The following is a 17729-nucleotide window of genomic DNA, read 5'->3' as shown; positions in this document are numbered from 1 at the left end:
TATATTCAGACAGCAACGGCATAGCCAATGCTTTATAAGCTTGGTTTAGTGCTAAGTTTAGACTTTAAAGCCCTTTAGCTGCGCACTAAGGTAGCGCTGCTATTTACTTTCACCTGACAATGCCATCCTCTGAGCCTTGCTCTTGTGCTCGTGTTGCTAAAAATGTCCACGACTTGGCACAGAAAAAGATAAGTTGTCGTTCAGCTTGTGTTCACATTTCGCCCTACCTGAAGGCTAAATGGATTCAATCTTGTGAGTCTGTATTTTCCAGGATCATGAAAATCCCCATCAGGAAGGAAGTAATGCAGCGCAGAGAGTGAATGGAGGCTAGAGAATAATATCAGTCTCTTTTGTGTTTCTCATTTGGTAAGACAGGCAGGAGCCTATTTCTTTGTAACTCACACAAAAGATGGGGGCTACAGTAGTTTTAGGCAACTTTAAATTTCTACAACTACTTTAGTATGCTTAAATTTAATAGGGTGGTGCAGAGAGGGTTTGAAGGTGGCAATTGTGAGGGTAAAAGCAATGTCTTGCCTCAGTACTTAGCTGATACTCATTCAATTCATTAATAGCAACCGTGTTTTTATTCTACAGTTTTTTTTTTTGCCAGATCAGTGGTGAAGTTGAAATGAAAAAAAAAAATTTGGGAGATTATATTGTAACGATGTTGGAAACATTTAATTTAATTGATTCATTTCCAGTAGCCTCTGGTACGATTGAATGTTTTGCAAGTCGTACTCGGGGCAAAAGAAGCCCAGAAACACCTGCATCAGCACGGACAAGTCTGCCACATCAGAGGAAAGCTTAACATGGAGGATTTGGAGTCTTATTTACTGATATTTGGACATCTCGCCTCAGATTGGTTAACAGCAACGTCGTCGTCGTCTTCCTCCGCTTATCCGGGTCCGGGTCGCAGGGGCAGCATCCCAACTAGGGAGCTCCAGACTGTCCTCTTCCTGGCCACCTCCACCAGCTCCTCCGGCAGGACCCCAAGGCATTCCCGGACCAGATTGGAGATGTAACCTCTCCATCGTGTCCTGGGTCGACCCGGGGGCCTCCTGCCGGCAAGACATGCCCGAAAAACCTCCCCAGGGAGGCGTCCAGGAGGCATCCTGACCAGATGCCCAAACCACGTCAACTGACTCCTTTCGATCCGAAGGAGAAGCGGTTCTACTCCGAGTCCCTCCCAAATGTCCGAGCTGCTCACCCTATCTCTAAGGCTGAGCCCGGCCACCCTACAGAGGAAACTCATTTCGGCCGCTTGTATCCACGATCTCGTTCTTTCGATCATTACCCAAAGCTCATGACCATAGGTGAGGATTGGGACGTATAGATCGAGAGCCTGGCTTTCTGGCTCAGCTCCCTCTTCACCACGACAGATCGGCTCAGTGTCCGCATCACTGCAGATGCCAAACCAATCCACCTGTCAATCTCCCGATCCCTCCTACCCTCACTCACTCGTGAACAAGACCCTGAGATACTTAAACTCCTCCACTTGAGGTCGGACCTCTCTCCTGACCCGGAGTTGGCAAGCCACCCATTTCCGGTCGAGAACCATGGTCTCAGATTTGGAGGTGCTGATCCTCATCCCAGCCGGACAAGGAAACTGGTTTTTGGGTTAACAGCAACGCAAAGTTTAATCTCTGACCAGAGAATGTTGCTGCTGTGTCCATGGGCAACAATATCATAGTTCATCCCCACCAGCATGTGAATGTGTGTGTGAATGGTGGATGACTGGTTGTGTTGCAGACCCCTAAGAAGGTGCTATACAAATACAGGCCATTTACCAAATAATACAAACCTGGAGGAGCTTCTGCTGTGTGGTTGCCAATGCTAACAGTTAGCTTCTGCTAGCCAAGAGGTTCTCTGCTGATTCTGGATGATAAGAAAACAATAGCCTTCCCTGTTGCAAGCCAGTATGGGTGAGTCCAAGTGATCGCTTGATGTAGATCTGTCAGGCTTTTCAAATCCTAGAGTTTCATCGTCTATATTCTATCAGAAGTTGATGCAGGAGATAGGTGTAGGAGATTATTTTCCTGTTCAGCCTGCAAGAAAAACTCAGATTGACTGATTATAATCAGAAGTAATCATTAAAAATGTTTTTTCAGTGAACCACACCTTTAAAAAAGAAAAAGGCAGACAGATTGAGAAAGACTACAGGAACCAAAAAGTGCTGATTGGGTAAAAATGAATGTTTATATGAGGTCCATTCACACACCCTAATGCTGAACCTTGTCAAAATTACAATCACACTGTTGAAAGTGACTTTATTAAGACCTACTCACATCACCAATCCTGCACGTCATGACCTTATTATAATATTTACCTGCTGTTCCTAGTGGTTATTATCGTGAGTGGAAGTGAAACACAAGTTATCTGCCACCATGCATGATGCAAAAGCTGGTGCTGTGTTTCAAATGTGTGTTTTTATTCCTCCTCAGCAATTACAGATTTATAAAGGCTTTGTGAATTTAGCATTTGTGAATGTTACACTTAAAAAAATATTTTAAGTGTAAGAATTAAAGAAGGGACGCCTAGGAAACAAATCGGCAGCTGTTGCTTTTTTTTTAAAGGATGTGTTGCTCTCTCAAGAGAAGTTAGACAAAAATCTGTTGTCTGCAAAAAAAGAAAAAAAAAAGAGGGTCAGAGAAGTACACAACACAGTGACCACAAGAAACCCATCTGATCTCAAAGCAAACTGCTGTTCGGCAACAACTTCCCTCTCCTTCTGTACATCGTTCCTAAGGGAGTACTCTCCGGATAACACGGTTTTGAGGCCAGAATCAGAGACAAACCCCCAGTGAGTTGAAGTCATATGCTTGAAAGATGAAAGTTGTGCTTATAGAAGACATTCAGGACTGAGGGGAAAGATAAAAAAAAAAAAAAACTTTTTTCTTACCATGCTTGGATGTTTTTATTTAGTTAGAAAGTACGTGAAAAAGCTTTTTACACAGCTGCTGTGTTGGTTCAGTCAGGTTACAATCATTACCATTTCAACTTATTTCATCAGAAAAGCTAACCTCTCCAGCACCTCATCCTCCACTCAGCGTCGTAGAACAGAGATAATTCCAAGTAATGGGAGAGAATTGTTTTGTTAATGCATTCGCTGTGTTCTCCAGATGACCTGCAGCAATTCTGCCTTCTAGTCCTCGTGCAGCAAATTTAAAAAAATCTGCTTATTAGAATTCTGCCACAAGTAAAGCTGAATTCCTTAAAGCCATTAGCGGCTGTTGTGAATGGTTTGGGCTGGCCTCAGCATTGACTGTAATGACAAGGACAGGGTGCCAGTGAGAATCAATGCTCCTCTGCGGCTCGAGAATTAAACTGTAACAGCAGTCCGGACAGAGTGCCGGACTGCTGTCTTTTTCGACCGCTTAATTGATCTGGGTTTTATTTATCTTGTCACCCGACTTTAACCTAATTTGTCTTCCATTTGTTCACAAAGCACCTTCATTGAATAGCCATGTGAATAACTTGTGGCATTGCATTCATTTTTCCTCCCTTTCAATAAGAGGTGTCTCAGGATATTAAACGGAGCACAGGCAGGTTCAAACTTGTGCAATCAATTCAAATATCAAGCATATTTTCTATTTTTTTCACTGCGGGCATACACACGCACACACACACACACACACACACACACACACACACACACACACACACACACACACACACACACACATACGCACGCACACACACACTAGTCTAGCATTCGTTGTGAGGACCATGACTTCCATTCATTTTAGTGACTGGATTGTGCCTAACCCGAACTCTAACCATAACCAGCCTGCTACTAACCCTAACATTAACTAAAACTTAATTCACACCATACCTCTAAAATTAACCAGTAGATCTCTGTAACATTGTCCCAAAGTGAGGACCAGCAACATGTCCTCACTTTACTACCAATGTCCTCAGTTTGCAGGTAAAAACACCGTTTTGGTCCTCACTTTGATGTATAAACCAGTACACACGCACGCATGCGCGTGCACGCGTGCACGCACACACACACACACACACACACACACACACACACACACACACACAAAATCCCAGACTTGAGAGCACTTCTTGTAAAGGCTACCCACTATGAGGAAATACAAAGAAATGAGTAACACTTTACAAAAAGGGTTCCTTTATTAACATTACTTAATGCATTATTAAGCATTAATAAACTATTAAATGATGTATTAACAGCTGCTTAACCATATTATGTAATGTATTACTAAACAGATACTCCTCCCTTGCCGTTTGACATAAACTAAAGTGACTATGTGTATTTTCCTTGGCGATGGGGGGCAGTACATACCTAAGTTATTGCAAGCAAGTGTATTTTTGTGTTCAACTAAGACCTTATCAACGAATGACAATTAGGGCAAAAAATCACTGGGGTGCATTTTTTAAACGAGTGCTTTGTCAGATCATTCAACCTCCAGCAAAATAACAAGCACATCAGACTCCCTTTCCTCACAGGAAATGAGGTAAATGTGTATAACAACAACGTTTATGAATGGCAACAGTTTTGTAACCGCTTATTACAAATCGGTAAATGTGATTTGTCATCACATGCTCCTGTAAAAGGAAGCATAGCGTTCAATATGGCATCGCACCGAGACAGAACTGCTCTCATGTATTTTAGACCCGATTTTATGGTTATAAGAAGCCACCAAACACTGAATTGATTTTCAACAACATTTTGATGGATATTTTCAGAGATTAATGTTAAAAACCACACATTGTAACTTTAAAGGGACATTATGAAAGTTTGACAGCCAAAACATGTATAGAAATAATAAATTTCTTCTTCCTACATTCTCCTGCAATGCCCTGGTCCTGTAGAATGAGCCCTGGTATTTTTACTGTGATTGCCTGTTTTTCTGTAAAATCACAGAAAAAGAGAGTTGCTCGGGTCGAGCAGGCTGCTTCAAGCGCGTTCACACTCAGGCATAGCCCGTAACATTTGCTATTGGTAGCTTTAGCAGCAGAGAGAGAAGCAATGCCAACTCAGCGACTTTGTCGCTGTTCCTAACGCCTAGTGACAAAGCTAGCTACATTTCTGAGGACCCGTAGCTACTTTCTGTAGAACTTTCTTCTAGATATTTCCTGCAAATTAGCAACAAAACAGCCATTTTCGCTCCGAACCGTTCTTTGAAAGTTGTTTCAGCTGTCATCAAGGATATAAATATTACAGATACCACAGACACCACTGGTGCTTTAGCTCACCTAGTAAGATGTCTGACTCTCATGCAGAGGACCTTGGTTTGATTCTGGATGTGGACATAGTTCATTTAGTTTCTTTTTTACATTAAGGGTATATTTTTTTACAGTAAGATGCCCACATTTTTATTTGAGACTCGCCAAACGGCATTGAATTCACTGATAAAAAGATGTGGGTTCAACTTTCATTTTGGAACAATTTTTCAAGCAAGGGAAGGAAATGATCTGAGCCTGCAGGAGGATTGACCCATCATAAACCTTTGTTGGCTGTGCTGAAGAGAAAGGTACAGAACCAAATTATTAAATTAATTAGCTGCACGTTCTCCTGTCCTCACACACACACACACACACAGGAATGTCTCTGTTGTTATTTTCGTTAAGGACTGTGCACGTACAGCATGCGCGCCTCGTGCACGAGCCTACTATTGAAGCTGCCGTTACGCTTTTGGCCTGAGGGGGCAATCGCGAGCATAAAAATTCAAAAGTCTGTAAAGTCCCTTTAAGGACACTTAATCATTAACAATAACAGTTTCTTTATTTTAAAAGTAACCTTAATATAGAGACCCTTGTTGCAAAGAGTTACTAGGAAATGTGATTAATTTTTTTTCTCTTTGTTCATTTTAAAAGGAAGTAGTGACACACTGTACTTATGTTCTTTACTCTGAAACTATGCAAAGATGTCTATGTAATTGGGCAATATTTTTAGTGCAGTGCTTGCTGTGTTCATTTCCAATACATTTCTGTCATAAAATACCCTCCTCATTGTCATCTACTTAAATGGAATGTCAATACTTAGAGTGTGGAATGGGGAGCGTGGAAATGGGCTTAATATTGGGACCCATAAACATAAAGTTTAATGCCGCCACTAAAGGAATGACCAATCAGAGTAAAGCTTTGCAAATCAAAGAATAATAATCACAGATTTTCTCTCCAGGCCATCTTTACAGCTTAATAGGAATAAGTTAGTAGCACCCTCCCGTGTACTTTAATTTTCTAATCATCTCCCATTTCCTCCCATCGATTCTGCTTGCACTCACACTTTGCCCCTTCTACCTAACTTATATTATGTATTCTTCCTTTCCATTTAGTCTGTGTTTTTTTGGTTCCACCATTCCGTAATGGAGTGTAGGGAAGTGAGAGACAAATTGTGAAAAACAAACAACAAAAGCCTCCCGGCTAAATTTGATTGTTTGGTATGAAGAAAGGATTGTATTGTGGAGGAAGAGACAACGCTGCTCAGCTGATCTCATTCTGTTGTCCAGAGGGAAATTCCCCAGATAGGGCCACTTTATGGGCTCATTTGCATTGCCCAAGCTCTGACTGACTGTAAGTCAGCAGACTGCTAAGAACAAGCAAGCAGCGCCAGAGCCGGGTGATTATGGCTGTAATATATTAACCGATGGTGAGCAATTTCCACAGACAAGTCTGATGATGCAGTGATTGATTTTACTGTGCTAAAAGTGTTCATCGCACTACTATAAGCAGAGTGTGCACATCAATGTCTATTATCTGTTCAGAACAATCTAGGATTTGCTCTCCCACTGCCAGTTTAGTAACCACCTTCCTAGCCAACTCACGAAACACACTTTCTTTTTCTTTTAATTTTACATCAAATCTCATATTGTTTGAATGCTGTAAGCATTCAAACTATTGTTTTCCTGTTTTTCTTTATTGTTTGAATGCTGTTTGAATCCATCCATCCATCCAACCAACCAACCAAACAACCAACCAACAAACCATCCATCCATCCAACACTAGTCAGAAGGCAGGAACAGCCCCCTCCTCCTTCACTGCTCTCTCATTGGCTGAGAGTTTTCAATCGTCTTCTGCCTAAAAGGAAATGTGCACCCACACATATGGTACATCAATTCAACCTGCTTGTTCCCAGGAGTCTTGTATTAACTTGATATTGTGTTCTGCGTTACCATGGCAATGTGCTTAGCAACAACATTTAACAACATTTTAGACACAACTGTATCAACATACTTTTATATAGAAATGTTATTCAAAGTTGAAAAAAGTCATGTAACATTGTACATTGTTTTGTTAATGCAGACTCCTGTCATCTGTTACCATGGCAACACAAGGAACTACAAATCACTTTAACCAAGTCTCATAGGAATGAATATAAAAAGCTGAATATTGAGCCATTAACAGACTCCTGTTTTTGATCTTTTTGAACTGTTTGTACTTAAAACTAGAAATAAGTTAAATTTGATTGACCGTCAGAATGTGGGAAAGTGCCCCGCTCCCTCCCAGCTCCCTGATTGGTTGAGAGAGGTCAATCATTTTCTGGCTAAATGGAATTACACACCCACGCATGTGAGACATCAAATCGATCGGCTTGGCCTAAGGAATCCATCCGTCTACATATAAATCCAGACATGCTTCTATCCGCTCATCCATCATCCATCCATCCATCCATCCATCCGTCCAATAAACCATATAACATCCATCCAACAATCCATCCGTTTATTCATTCATCCAACCAGTCATCCATCCCATATCAAATCTGAACATATGTTAATCTATCAGTTTCAGATATCAGCAAATATTTCTAAATTCATAGTTCAGCCAATTGTAAAAATGTACCTGTTAATCTATTCTCATTCAAATGCCAACTGTTTAACATTTCAAATTTCTAGTTTTTAATAAATGTTCAAAGATTAAAGTTTTCTGCTGTTTAGCATTTTTTATCCATTCTTCACGTATATTCTGAGCTTTATTACACTTGTTGGTGATTTTTGCTTCTAAATCTTTAAATACATTCAGCTCATTTTGAAAGTTTAGCTTAGTTTCAGCTTCACTTCAGCTATTCAGCAGCTTCAGCAATCCGATTCTGAAGTCGGCTTATGGTACTCATTTCACAGTTCAACTAAATATAAAAATTAAACTGTTAAACTAGTCCTACTCAAACAACAAGTGTTTAGACATTTTTGCTGTCCCGATTTTTAAATAATGTTCAGATTTCAGTTTTCTGCTGTTTAGGATTGTTTTCTCCGTCCTTCACTTTTTGTGCTTTATTTACATTTTGGTGCTTTTTGCTTCTAAATCTTTCATAACATTCAGCTCATTTTAACAGTTGTGCTTAGTTTCAGCTTCAGCAATTAGTTTCTGAATTCAGCATATGATGCTAATTTCACAGTTCAGCTATATGTAAAAATTAAACTGTTAAACTAGTCCTACTGAAATAACAGGTGTTTAGACATTTTAGCTGTCCAATTTCTTTAAACAGTGTTCACAGATTTGAGTTTTCTGCTATTTAGGATTAGTTTTCTTGAATCTTCACTTACTCTTTGTGCTTTTTTTTTGCTTCTTGGTGCTTTTTGCTTTCACATCTTTCACTACATTCAGCTCATTTGACAGTTTAGCTTAGTTTCAGCTTACTTCAGCTATTCAACAACTTCAGCAACCAGTTACCAAATTTAGCATAAACTGCTAATTTCACAGTTCAGCTAAATGTAAAGATTAAACTGTTAAACTTGGCAAACTGAAATAACATGTGTTTAGACATTTTAGCTGTCCAGATTTTTATTGAATGTTCACAGATTTAAGTTTTTTTTTTTTTTTTTTTTTTTTTTTGCTATTTAGCATTATTTTTCTCTATTCTTCACTTACTTTTTGTGCTTTATTTACTTGTTGGTGCTTTTTGCTTCTACATCTTTCAAGACATTCAGCTCATTTGGACAGTTTTGCTTAATTTCAGCTTCAGTTCAGCTGTTCAGCAGCTTCAGCTTACAGTTTCAGCTATCCAGCATTCAAACAGCATTTGTTCAATAAATGCAATTTTTCTAGTTCTGTTCATCTTTGTGACCATGTTGACATGTTGATGCAATTAGAGACATACACAGGAAGAAAATGATTGAAGAACTGCTTGAATATGTCATTCAAAAAACTCTTGTACAGAAAGTAATCCCCCCCACCCCCACCCACGAGTGTTGCCACCAGTCACAAGATAAACATCATGTTCTCCCCTCAGCAGTACACACACGCACGCAAGACTTGTTGAGAAATGAATGTTGTCTTGTGATGTCAAGGAAAAGCACATACAGCAGTATCTCTAAGGTAATTAAACAGAATTAAAGGTCTGTTGTGACTGGGAAGGCTTGGCAGGGATAGACTAATGGTAAAGCTAATTAAAGTGTGTTTTATCCCCCGAATGAAACTCATCTTCTCTCTGCCCACAGTATCAAGACAAGTTCAACCGAGTAGCTTTATGGGTCCAGGAAGACTCTTCCGGGATATATTGTTATTCTTACCTTGACATGTCATTAAAGTTAATTTTCTTCAGGTTCCCAAATGTAGCAACACCATCCTTTTATTTATGAACCATGCATGGCATTAGGATTCTCTGGTTAGGCTCTACTTAGATTTTATTTTATTTTCTTATTTTGCAAAGAATATTAAGATTTTTAACAATAATGCAACCACAGAGAAACAAAAAAAAAGAAGAGGAATATTAGCATAATCTGGTAAAAGTGATGCCACATTCAATTCAATGCCACTCTCACCTGTGATCTCCCCATTCCTTATGTCTCCCATGAAGTAAGGCTAAGGGTGAGAGTCCAAAACTTTCTACTGAATGTTTTCCTGTTTGTTGCCGGAATGTATTCACATGAATTTTTGTTTTAGTTTTACGATTTGTTTTAAATGTTATAGTCTTAATGGTTTAGATCAGGGGTGGGCAATCCTGGTCATTGAATCCTAGTTGTTTCTGTGCTTAAACATCTGGTCTGAATCTGCTGGTGAGTAGCAGGCCACTGCAGAGCCCGATGAGCTGCTGAACAGGTGATTCATCCAGGAATCAGGTGTGTTAGACCGCGAAACCAACAATAACATGCTGGGTAGCAGCACTCACAGACCAGGACTGCCCAACTGTTTTAGATATTAGGTTTTCTTTAAAAGCCTATCCAGCAAACAGATTTTGCTAAGTCCCACATACACAGCAAAGGTTATGTTCTTTGATGTGTAACACTGTTTCATCTCACATAAAACAAACATGAATGAAATGCTATCATTACTGCTACAACCTTCTCCCTCCGACTGCTCGAAAGTCTCTCTGAATTCAACATAGTTTTACTACAACAATAGGAGAGGGGCGTGGCATACTTTTCAATACAGTACTACTATATGTAGTGAAATCACTGATATTCACACTTTTACCATGGAGTATATTCATGTAGTTAGGGAACTGTTTATAAACTAGATTTGTAGAATTACTAAGACTGAATTGTACTGCAATGGATGTATTTGGAAAGCAGCAAATTTTAAAATATGCTCCAAAATTGATTGAAATCAATCTGCCTTCAGTTGGTAAAGTTTGTTGGTTTTGTAAGAACATCTCAGCTGGGGCCTTTTTATGTAATGTTTGTATCTTCACTTTCTACATTAGTGAATAAGTAAAGACCAAAAACTTGCACTTTGGTTTGATTTGCAGAGCTAAGAAGATGAAATGTAAGTGTAAATAGTTGCTAGTGTCTAGGGCAGGGGTGGGCAACTCCACGGCTGCTATCCAGCATGTTTTAGTTGTTTCCCTGTTCCAATACACTTAATTGAATGGTTGAATCATCTGCTCAGCAGGGTGTCTTATGTAGAAGCTTTTAATCTCCTTTTGATTAAAATCAGGTGTGTTAAAGTAGGAAAGCAACTAAAATATTCAGGATAGCAGCCCTCAAAGACCAGTATTGTCCACCCCTGGTCTAGGGTGTACCCCACCTTTGATGCAATGACTGCTGGAGATAGACACTAAAACCCTGACACCCTCAGCAGGATAAATGGCTTTGGATTGGACCTGTTTATACTGTTTGCATAGTTATTTTTTGCTTCACTCCTCTACCATCTTTCCTCGTTGCAATGGAACTCCACTTTAAATAGGAGTCCTCTTTCAAGACATCTAGTGGCACCACAAAACCTGCTGAGGAATAGTCTGAAAAAATATTACCACTGAGATGTTCATCCGGCCACCAAACCTCCCAGAAACCATGTCTAATGGGATGTGATGGTATCAGTTTGAAGTAAGCTCTGTCCAAGGAGACCACAAGCCACAGAACTCAAATCTATTGTTGGTTCCAACCACTGAGACAATTACAAGCTTTCCTTTGACTTTATTCTCTTACTCCCGGCCCTTAGACTAGTAAGAGATATTTTACTTTGAAAAGGAAGATCCATTCAATATTAGGCAAACATCTGTTTATTCAACCTAAAAATCCATTTAGTAAATTTAAAATAAAATCAATTTTACTAATAAACCAATTTTACTCCAGATGACTATCAACACCACTAAAAAGCAAACTCCTTATTTTGTTTTGCTCCCCAATCTTTATTGATTTGTTAATCTTTATTTACATCGTTTTGATCTGAGATATTTGGCTTTTTGTCTTTGTTAATGGGAAGTCTACTGAAACCTCATGCTCTTGCCAACGTTCAATAAATCTCAATAACCTGTTTTATTCATGAAACTTATTTTTGTTGTCAGCATTGACAGTATAACATGTGATGCTGTCAGTTCCAACCAGGGATTTTTCCACAATCGCTCCGACAATGTGAAGTGAAAAATGATCAATTATAATGTTGCCAACTCTCACTTCCCGTCTCCTGTCACTTATCACACTAGTGATAAATGGCAAGGTACTAATAAATAATCCCACATTCGGGGCGGTTTATGGAACACCGCTGTCATTAATTAAAGTGACAGACAAGTGGGATAGTATATTAAGATGACACATAATGAGACAGAGGTTCTGAGTAATGCTTAGGCCTGTTACACCCATTCCCCTTGTATTTCTCTAGTAATTGGAAGAATTTATGATGGAAACTGTTGTGGGAAAAGATTCTTGTTCAAATGGTCCAAAAACATTTTTGGAATGGAACGTTGATTTTAACCCAACAATTAAAGCGGTACTCATACAATTCCACACAAACTCAGTTGTTTTGTTTTTTTTTTCTGAGGAAATAGCAGCAACATATTATGGCAGTTTCAGTCTTGTTGTTTATGAATTGGTAAAATGAATGCACTATAAATAATACTCCATCACCTGTTCTATTACCTGCTGTTGGTAATGCATCACCACCTGTTAGAGGTTTGAATAACAGCTGTCCAGGAATCTGACATAAACTGGGAAACACAACTATTTATATTAGTATGACTGACAAAAGGAAGTCAAGTTGTACCTTGATTGTTGTTTTATACATTTTTATAATAAATAATTCAATAGAAAAATGAGGGGTAATACATTCTAATATGTGGTTCACTGAAAAAACATTTTTAATGATAATTTCTGATTAATATTGTTTACTCAGAGTTTTTAATGCAGGCTGAAAATAGTGTCCTACACCTATCTCCTGCATTAGCTTCTGATAGAAAATAGATGGTGAAACGCTAGGATTTGAAAAGCCTGACAGATCTACGTCACATTGTGAATTAGACTTACCCATATTGACTCGTGACGTGGAAGGCTGTTGTCGTTTTAGCGTCCAAAAATCAGCAGAGAACATATTTTTCAACAGAAGCTAACTGATAGCATTAGTAACTCAAACAACCAGCTGAAGCTCCTCTAGGCTTGATATTTGTGGAGATAAAACATCCATGTCACCAAGCAACCTGAGTTAGTGCTTTTATCCAATCAGAGGCAAGAGGTCTAAATATCAGGAAATAAGACTCCAAATCTCATATTTCAGACTTGGGCCCAATCCCAATACTCGCACTGCTCCATGGTCTTCTGTAAAGTGCACTTGGAGGAAGTGTGCAGTTAGGCTTTGAGTGTGTGGTACTCAAGTGTGCAAATAATTGCTGAACTGAGACAAGGAGCACTGTGTCATCGACCGCAATGCATGCCGAGATGCTGGTTGTACTTATTTATCCATCCATCCAGTGTCTGAACCCTCTTTGTCCATGTAGGGTCGCGGGGAAGGGGGTGGGGGGCATCAGGCGGGGTACACCGTGGACAGAGGGCCAATCCATTGCATGGTGTACTTATTAAAAAAAACTTTATTTAAAAACTTTCAAAAGACCAAATAATTTTTTTAAATATATTATCACTCATTGCTGCTTTGTCCAAAACATTCAGAGCATCAATTAATCATCCTAAAATTACAACTTTCAGTTGAAAATACATATTTTCTGAAATGGCACTTGTGCCTTTTCTCCCACAGCAATGGATTGTGGGTAATACCGTGGGTCTAGGTCCTGCTAGGCCAGGGATTCGTGGGCCTTGTTGTGCCCCAAGTTTTGCCTGCAAGGCATTCAATTCAATTAGAAACTTCTGCAAATGTATTGCTTAAACAAGTAATCCACATCTTTAACTTTGCATAATAAAACACAACTTGACCCTTTATTTTTCCAAAATCTACATTTTCATGCTTTTTTGTGATAGTAAGAAATAATTTAAACCACATATCAAATGAAATTAGGAAATGTGCCTTATTTGTCACAGAATGAGAAAAATGGTCATCATATTGCATTAATGCATTTGTGAGCACACATCTCATAAAAGAATAGTGTATCTATTTGTGAGTTTACCTTTTACCCAGCATTGCACTTTTAATGATACATTACGCTCCCATAAATAACTACATTTACATAGAAGTGCGTTTATTTAAAAAAAAAACATATGTGTGTGTGTGTGTGTGTGTGTGTGTGTGTTTGTGTGTTTGTGTGTGTGTGTGTTTGTGTGTTTGTGTGTTTGTGTGTGTGTGTGTGTGTGTGTGTGTGTGTGTGTGTGTGTGTGTGTGTGTGTGTGTGTGTGTGTGTGTGTGTGTGTGTGTGTGTGTGTGTGTGTGAGAAAGCAGCTTTTTTCCCCAAGGAAAGCAGACAGCCTGACAGGCTGACTGTCATGTTGCTATTCAACACAGCTGAGACTAGCACAGACTTAACAAGGTCTCCACCTGTGCTGACTTGCTAAATAAGGCTGTTAGCAGGTAATGAACGGGTATCCAAGCTATAAACAAGAATGAACAAACAACAAAAATGCAAGTGAGCTGACTACTTTTAGTGAAAAAAAAAGTCTTAAATGAATTTGGCGGACAATGTGGTGTTTGCTGATAAGAAGCACCATTTTATAGTAGTGCTTCTCAGATAACCTATTTCTTCCTTTCTCTCCGTTTCTGCTCTGTGTTGTTGTTGGTCATCTGGAAGTCAGTTAAAGACAGTGATTTATGCCAGGGGCTTCATGCAGCATAGCCTCATTACGCACAAGCATTATGAGAATCAGCAGATAATTACAGTATATATCATAGACCTCACGGGGCCGAGCGGATTCAGTCCATTCCACTGGCCTGCAGGCACATGTCACGGGACATGGAGCCATTGAAATGGAAAATAATACCTGTTAACCTCATTTAAAAGACATATTTGTTGAAATATCTGCAAACATTTTAATTTTGTAATTCACAATCAAATGATGGTAATACTTACAAAAAGGGTCTCTTATTAACAATAACTTACTGCATTATTAAGCATAAACAAAGTATCTCTGTATAAACGTCCCCGATATTTTTAATTATCAAGTGTCCTTAAAGTTAGGGCAAAGGGCTAGGGAGGGGTGTCTACTTAGTAATGCATTACTAAATGTTAACAAAAATAATGTAGCAGTTGTTAATACTTTATTTAATAGTTTGTTAATGCTTATTAATGCACCAAGTAACATTAGTAAAGGGACCCTTATTGTAATGTGTTACCTAAATCGTAAAAAAATTGGTAAAAGTAGAAAAATGTTTTTCTTTGCTTTTTATGAATGTAACTTTTTTTTTTACTTCTTAATAATTATTGTTTTATTGCTCTTTTTAGGAGGTGTGAACATTTTAAATTGTCTATTTTCCCCTTAAATATTAAATTTTAATTAAATAAGCAATGCTAACAAACCTTTTTTAATCTTCCATGAAGGGAACATTAACTCGTGCCCGAACTGAACTGAACCCTGAATATCTGGACCTTCGTCCGCGAGCAGAGCTGAATCCTGAATATTGGACCCCTTGCACCCCTTTAGTGAGTACTGATGGTCCCATTTCTAACTCAACCACCACTAGACTTTCACCTAATGCCATTAGTTTCATTCCATTTATTCAAATGATTCCGTATACCACTTTTGCATTTCCATGGAAAGGTCATGCATAGTATGTTAGACATAGTGTAATTGTCCTTATCCATGCCTCTACATCCTTCCTTTGAACTACTGCATTGAGACACCATCATTCCTCTTTTTTCTGTTAGTCTGTTTTGCCTCCTAGTAGCAGTGACATATAGTCTTTAGAACATCATTAAATCCAGGGCCTAATGTGATGCTAATATTCTTGCCATTTTTACTTGAGTAATAAGTATTTTTCTCATTACCTCCATGCTTGGGAAACACAGTGCTTGATAGTCTTCAGGGGATTAGAGAAGGTTTGCTTGTGTTGCTTTGCATGCACACTGGTGAATCCTAATGATGTCAGTTTTTCTTACTCTCTGTTATCAGCAACAGTTTATCAGCATGGGGTAGGGGGTGTGTGGACTCTAACCATAATCTGCCTTCGTTGCATGGTGCAATGCCAAGATTATTTTGCTTGTTCATGAAGCAGGGATAATTTGCTGTCCAGGTTTTTACCGATGCTTAGCAATCACAGTGGTAGCTGTCCAAAACACTTGCTGTACTGAAGCTGCGATGACATCGTGTAGCTGCAAGCTTCCGAATCTTTTGATAAATTGGATCACAGTATGGGACAATGGTAAAAATATTGGTTATGTGTAAATGTGTTGTATTTCAATTATCACAAATGGTAGTTTCACTAAAAGTGATCTAAAGAGTAAGTGATGTTTATATTCAAATAGTATTGAATCAATAAATGTTTTAGTCAACTTTCAAGCTGGATAAAGAACCAGCTTCACTTTTAAAGATCTACACGACCTGAATTTGTCGATTGATTGCAGCAAATTTTGAAAACCTTCTTCTGTGAGAAGGCAGTCATAAATCTGCTACACAGAGTAGTGTGTCTCTCGCTACATTCTGTACCACCAAGACCATCTTATGCATTGTCTTAATACTCTATTCAACAGCACTACAATCCCATGATTATTAAATGGCAAATACCCATCATTGTTCCAAAGCCCAGGTCCCCCGGGTGAGACTTATCTTTACCGGATTCTTCATAAAAGATCACATCATCTTAAAATGATGCAGATGGTCTTTACCTAGACAGGAGTTCAGCATGGATAGCTCTGCTTCATGACTAAGCCATGCTGATGCATGCGGACACGATGTCATGAAAACTGCCACCACATTACGCACACAGTTAGCTTCCAAATAGCTTTCTGCCATGCTAGAAGAAATAAGCACAAAAAATGCCATGATCCAGCATAGACCCATCATGTTCTTAGTGAGGTCTCCATTCAGCATGCAGTCGGCATTAATTACAGAGAAAGTAAACATGCATTCCACTTTTTTTCCCTCCAAGGGTTTGAGGTCATTTGTTCAGGCCAAATATCTGTTGTAAAATATTGATTTGGATTAGTAAGTTATCTCTGCAGAACAACAAACAGGATCAGCGGTTGACTTTTAAAATGTTGATATCGTAATCAACCACACACACCATAAAATATTTCCACACATTTCCATTTACCAATACGTTAGTATCGCATTGAGAACTTTATAAATTGTCCAGCTGAGAAAACCCTTGTATGTATTTATTTTTCACAAAGCAGTAATGTTCACATACGTTGAACCTTCAGTTTTCTGTGCATTAAATATTTAATGCTTGTTGGGCACCCATGGGTCCACAATCAGCAAATAGGGAAAAGCTAACGAGGCAAAGGTGTAAACACAACGCGGTCCCTATTACCCATACTCCCTTGGTGTCCTCAGGCGCACTGCTGTGTTGTGCAGTCACATTTGACTCTGGTAGCTGCAGTCAGCACAGTCAACAGGTCAAAGTTTCCTTAGCGTGCCTCTTGAACCCTTAATTTGTTGTAAAAGTCACCAAACCCAGCGCTGTGTCACTCTTGTGTGGGCAGTAAATGTAATAGAGCAGAAAAAAGCTCCAATTTAAATATATTTTGTGAGCAGAAACAACTTTACTGCATGGAAGCAGCTGGCGTGTAGCTTTTTTAAAGTGACTTATGTGACTTTGTCTCTTATTTAATACAACCACGACGATGGACGCTCAATGCCCTATGACGTCTGCCTGCCATACCATCACACATTTTTCCTAGCCATCTTTGATCTAACACCCTCGCTCCACTAAATCTAAGAGATAACACGAAATATGAATAATCACATTGACATGTTCTGCAGCCAAAGCCTCTGTACAGCCTAATATGGAGAATATGAATTCCTGAATTAAATATTTCAATACACGTGTTGGAGGACTACAGCTGCACAGTCGATGAACATGTTGAAACCTCACAAAGTGTCGAAGAAATGTCTTTAACGTGTATCAAACTCCGTTGGCTGTTCTGGAAATTGTGTGATTTATTAAAATGAGCTGGTGATTTAAATCAAAAGGAAGAAAAGTCATTTTTTGAATGTAACAATGAATTTTTA

At 38.9% G+C, this 17729-nt stretch overlaps 1 protein-coding gene across 4 annotated transcripts in view; it reads left to right on the top strand.

The window, feature by feature from the left end:
- Positions 1–17729, top strand: part of LOC107381645 (protocadherin-9) — a 243711-nt gene that overhangs the window by 74675 nt on the left and 151307 nt on the right. For 2 of the 4 annotated variants that reach the window (XM_015953417.3, XM_015953416.3), the window contains exon 3: positions 15098–15199. The exons of the other annotated variants lie outside the window; for them this stretch is intronic. In XM_015953417.3, coding sequence (XP_015808903.1) covers positions 15098–15199 — 102 coding nt within the window. The remainder of the gene's footprint in view (positions 1–15097; positions 15200–17729) is intronic. 4 annotated transcript variants of the gene reach the window in all.

This window comes from Nothobranchius furzeri, chromosome 9 (assembly GCF_043380555.1).
Source record: "Nothobranchius furzeri strain GRZ-AD chromosome 9, NfurGRZ-RIMD1, whole genome shotgun sequence".
Taxonomy (NCBI): Eukaryota; Metazoa; Chordata; class Actinopteri; order Cyprinodontiformes; family Nothobranchiidae; genus Nothobranchius; species Nothobranchius furzeri.
This window is presented reverse-complemented; position numbering and strand designations above follow the sequence as displayed.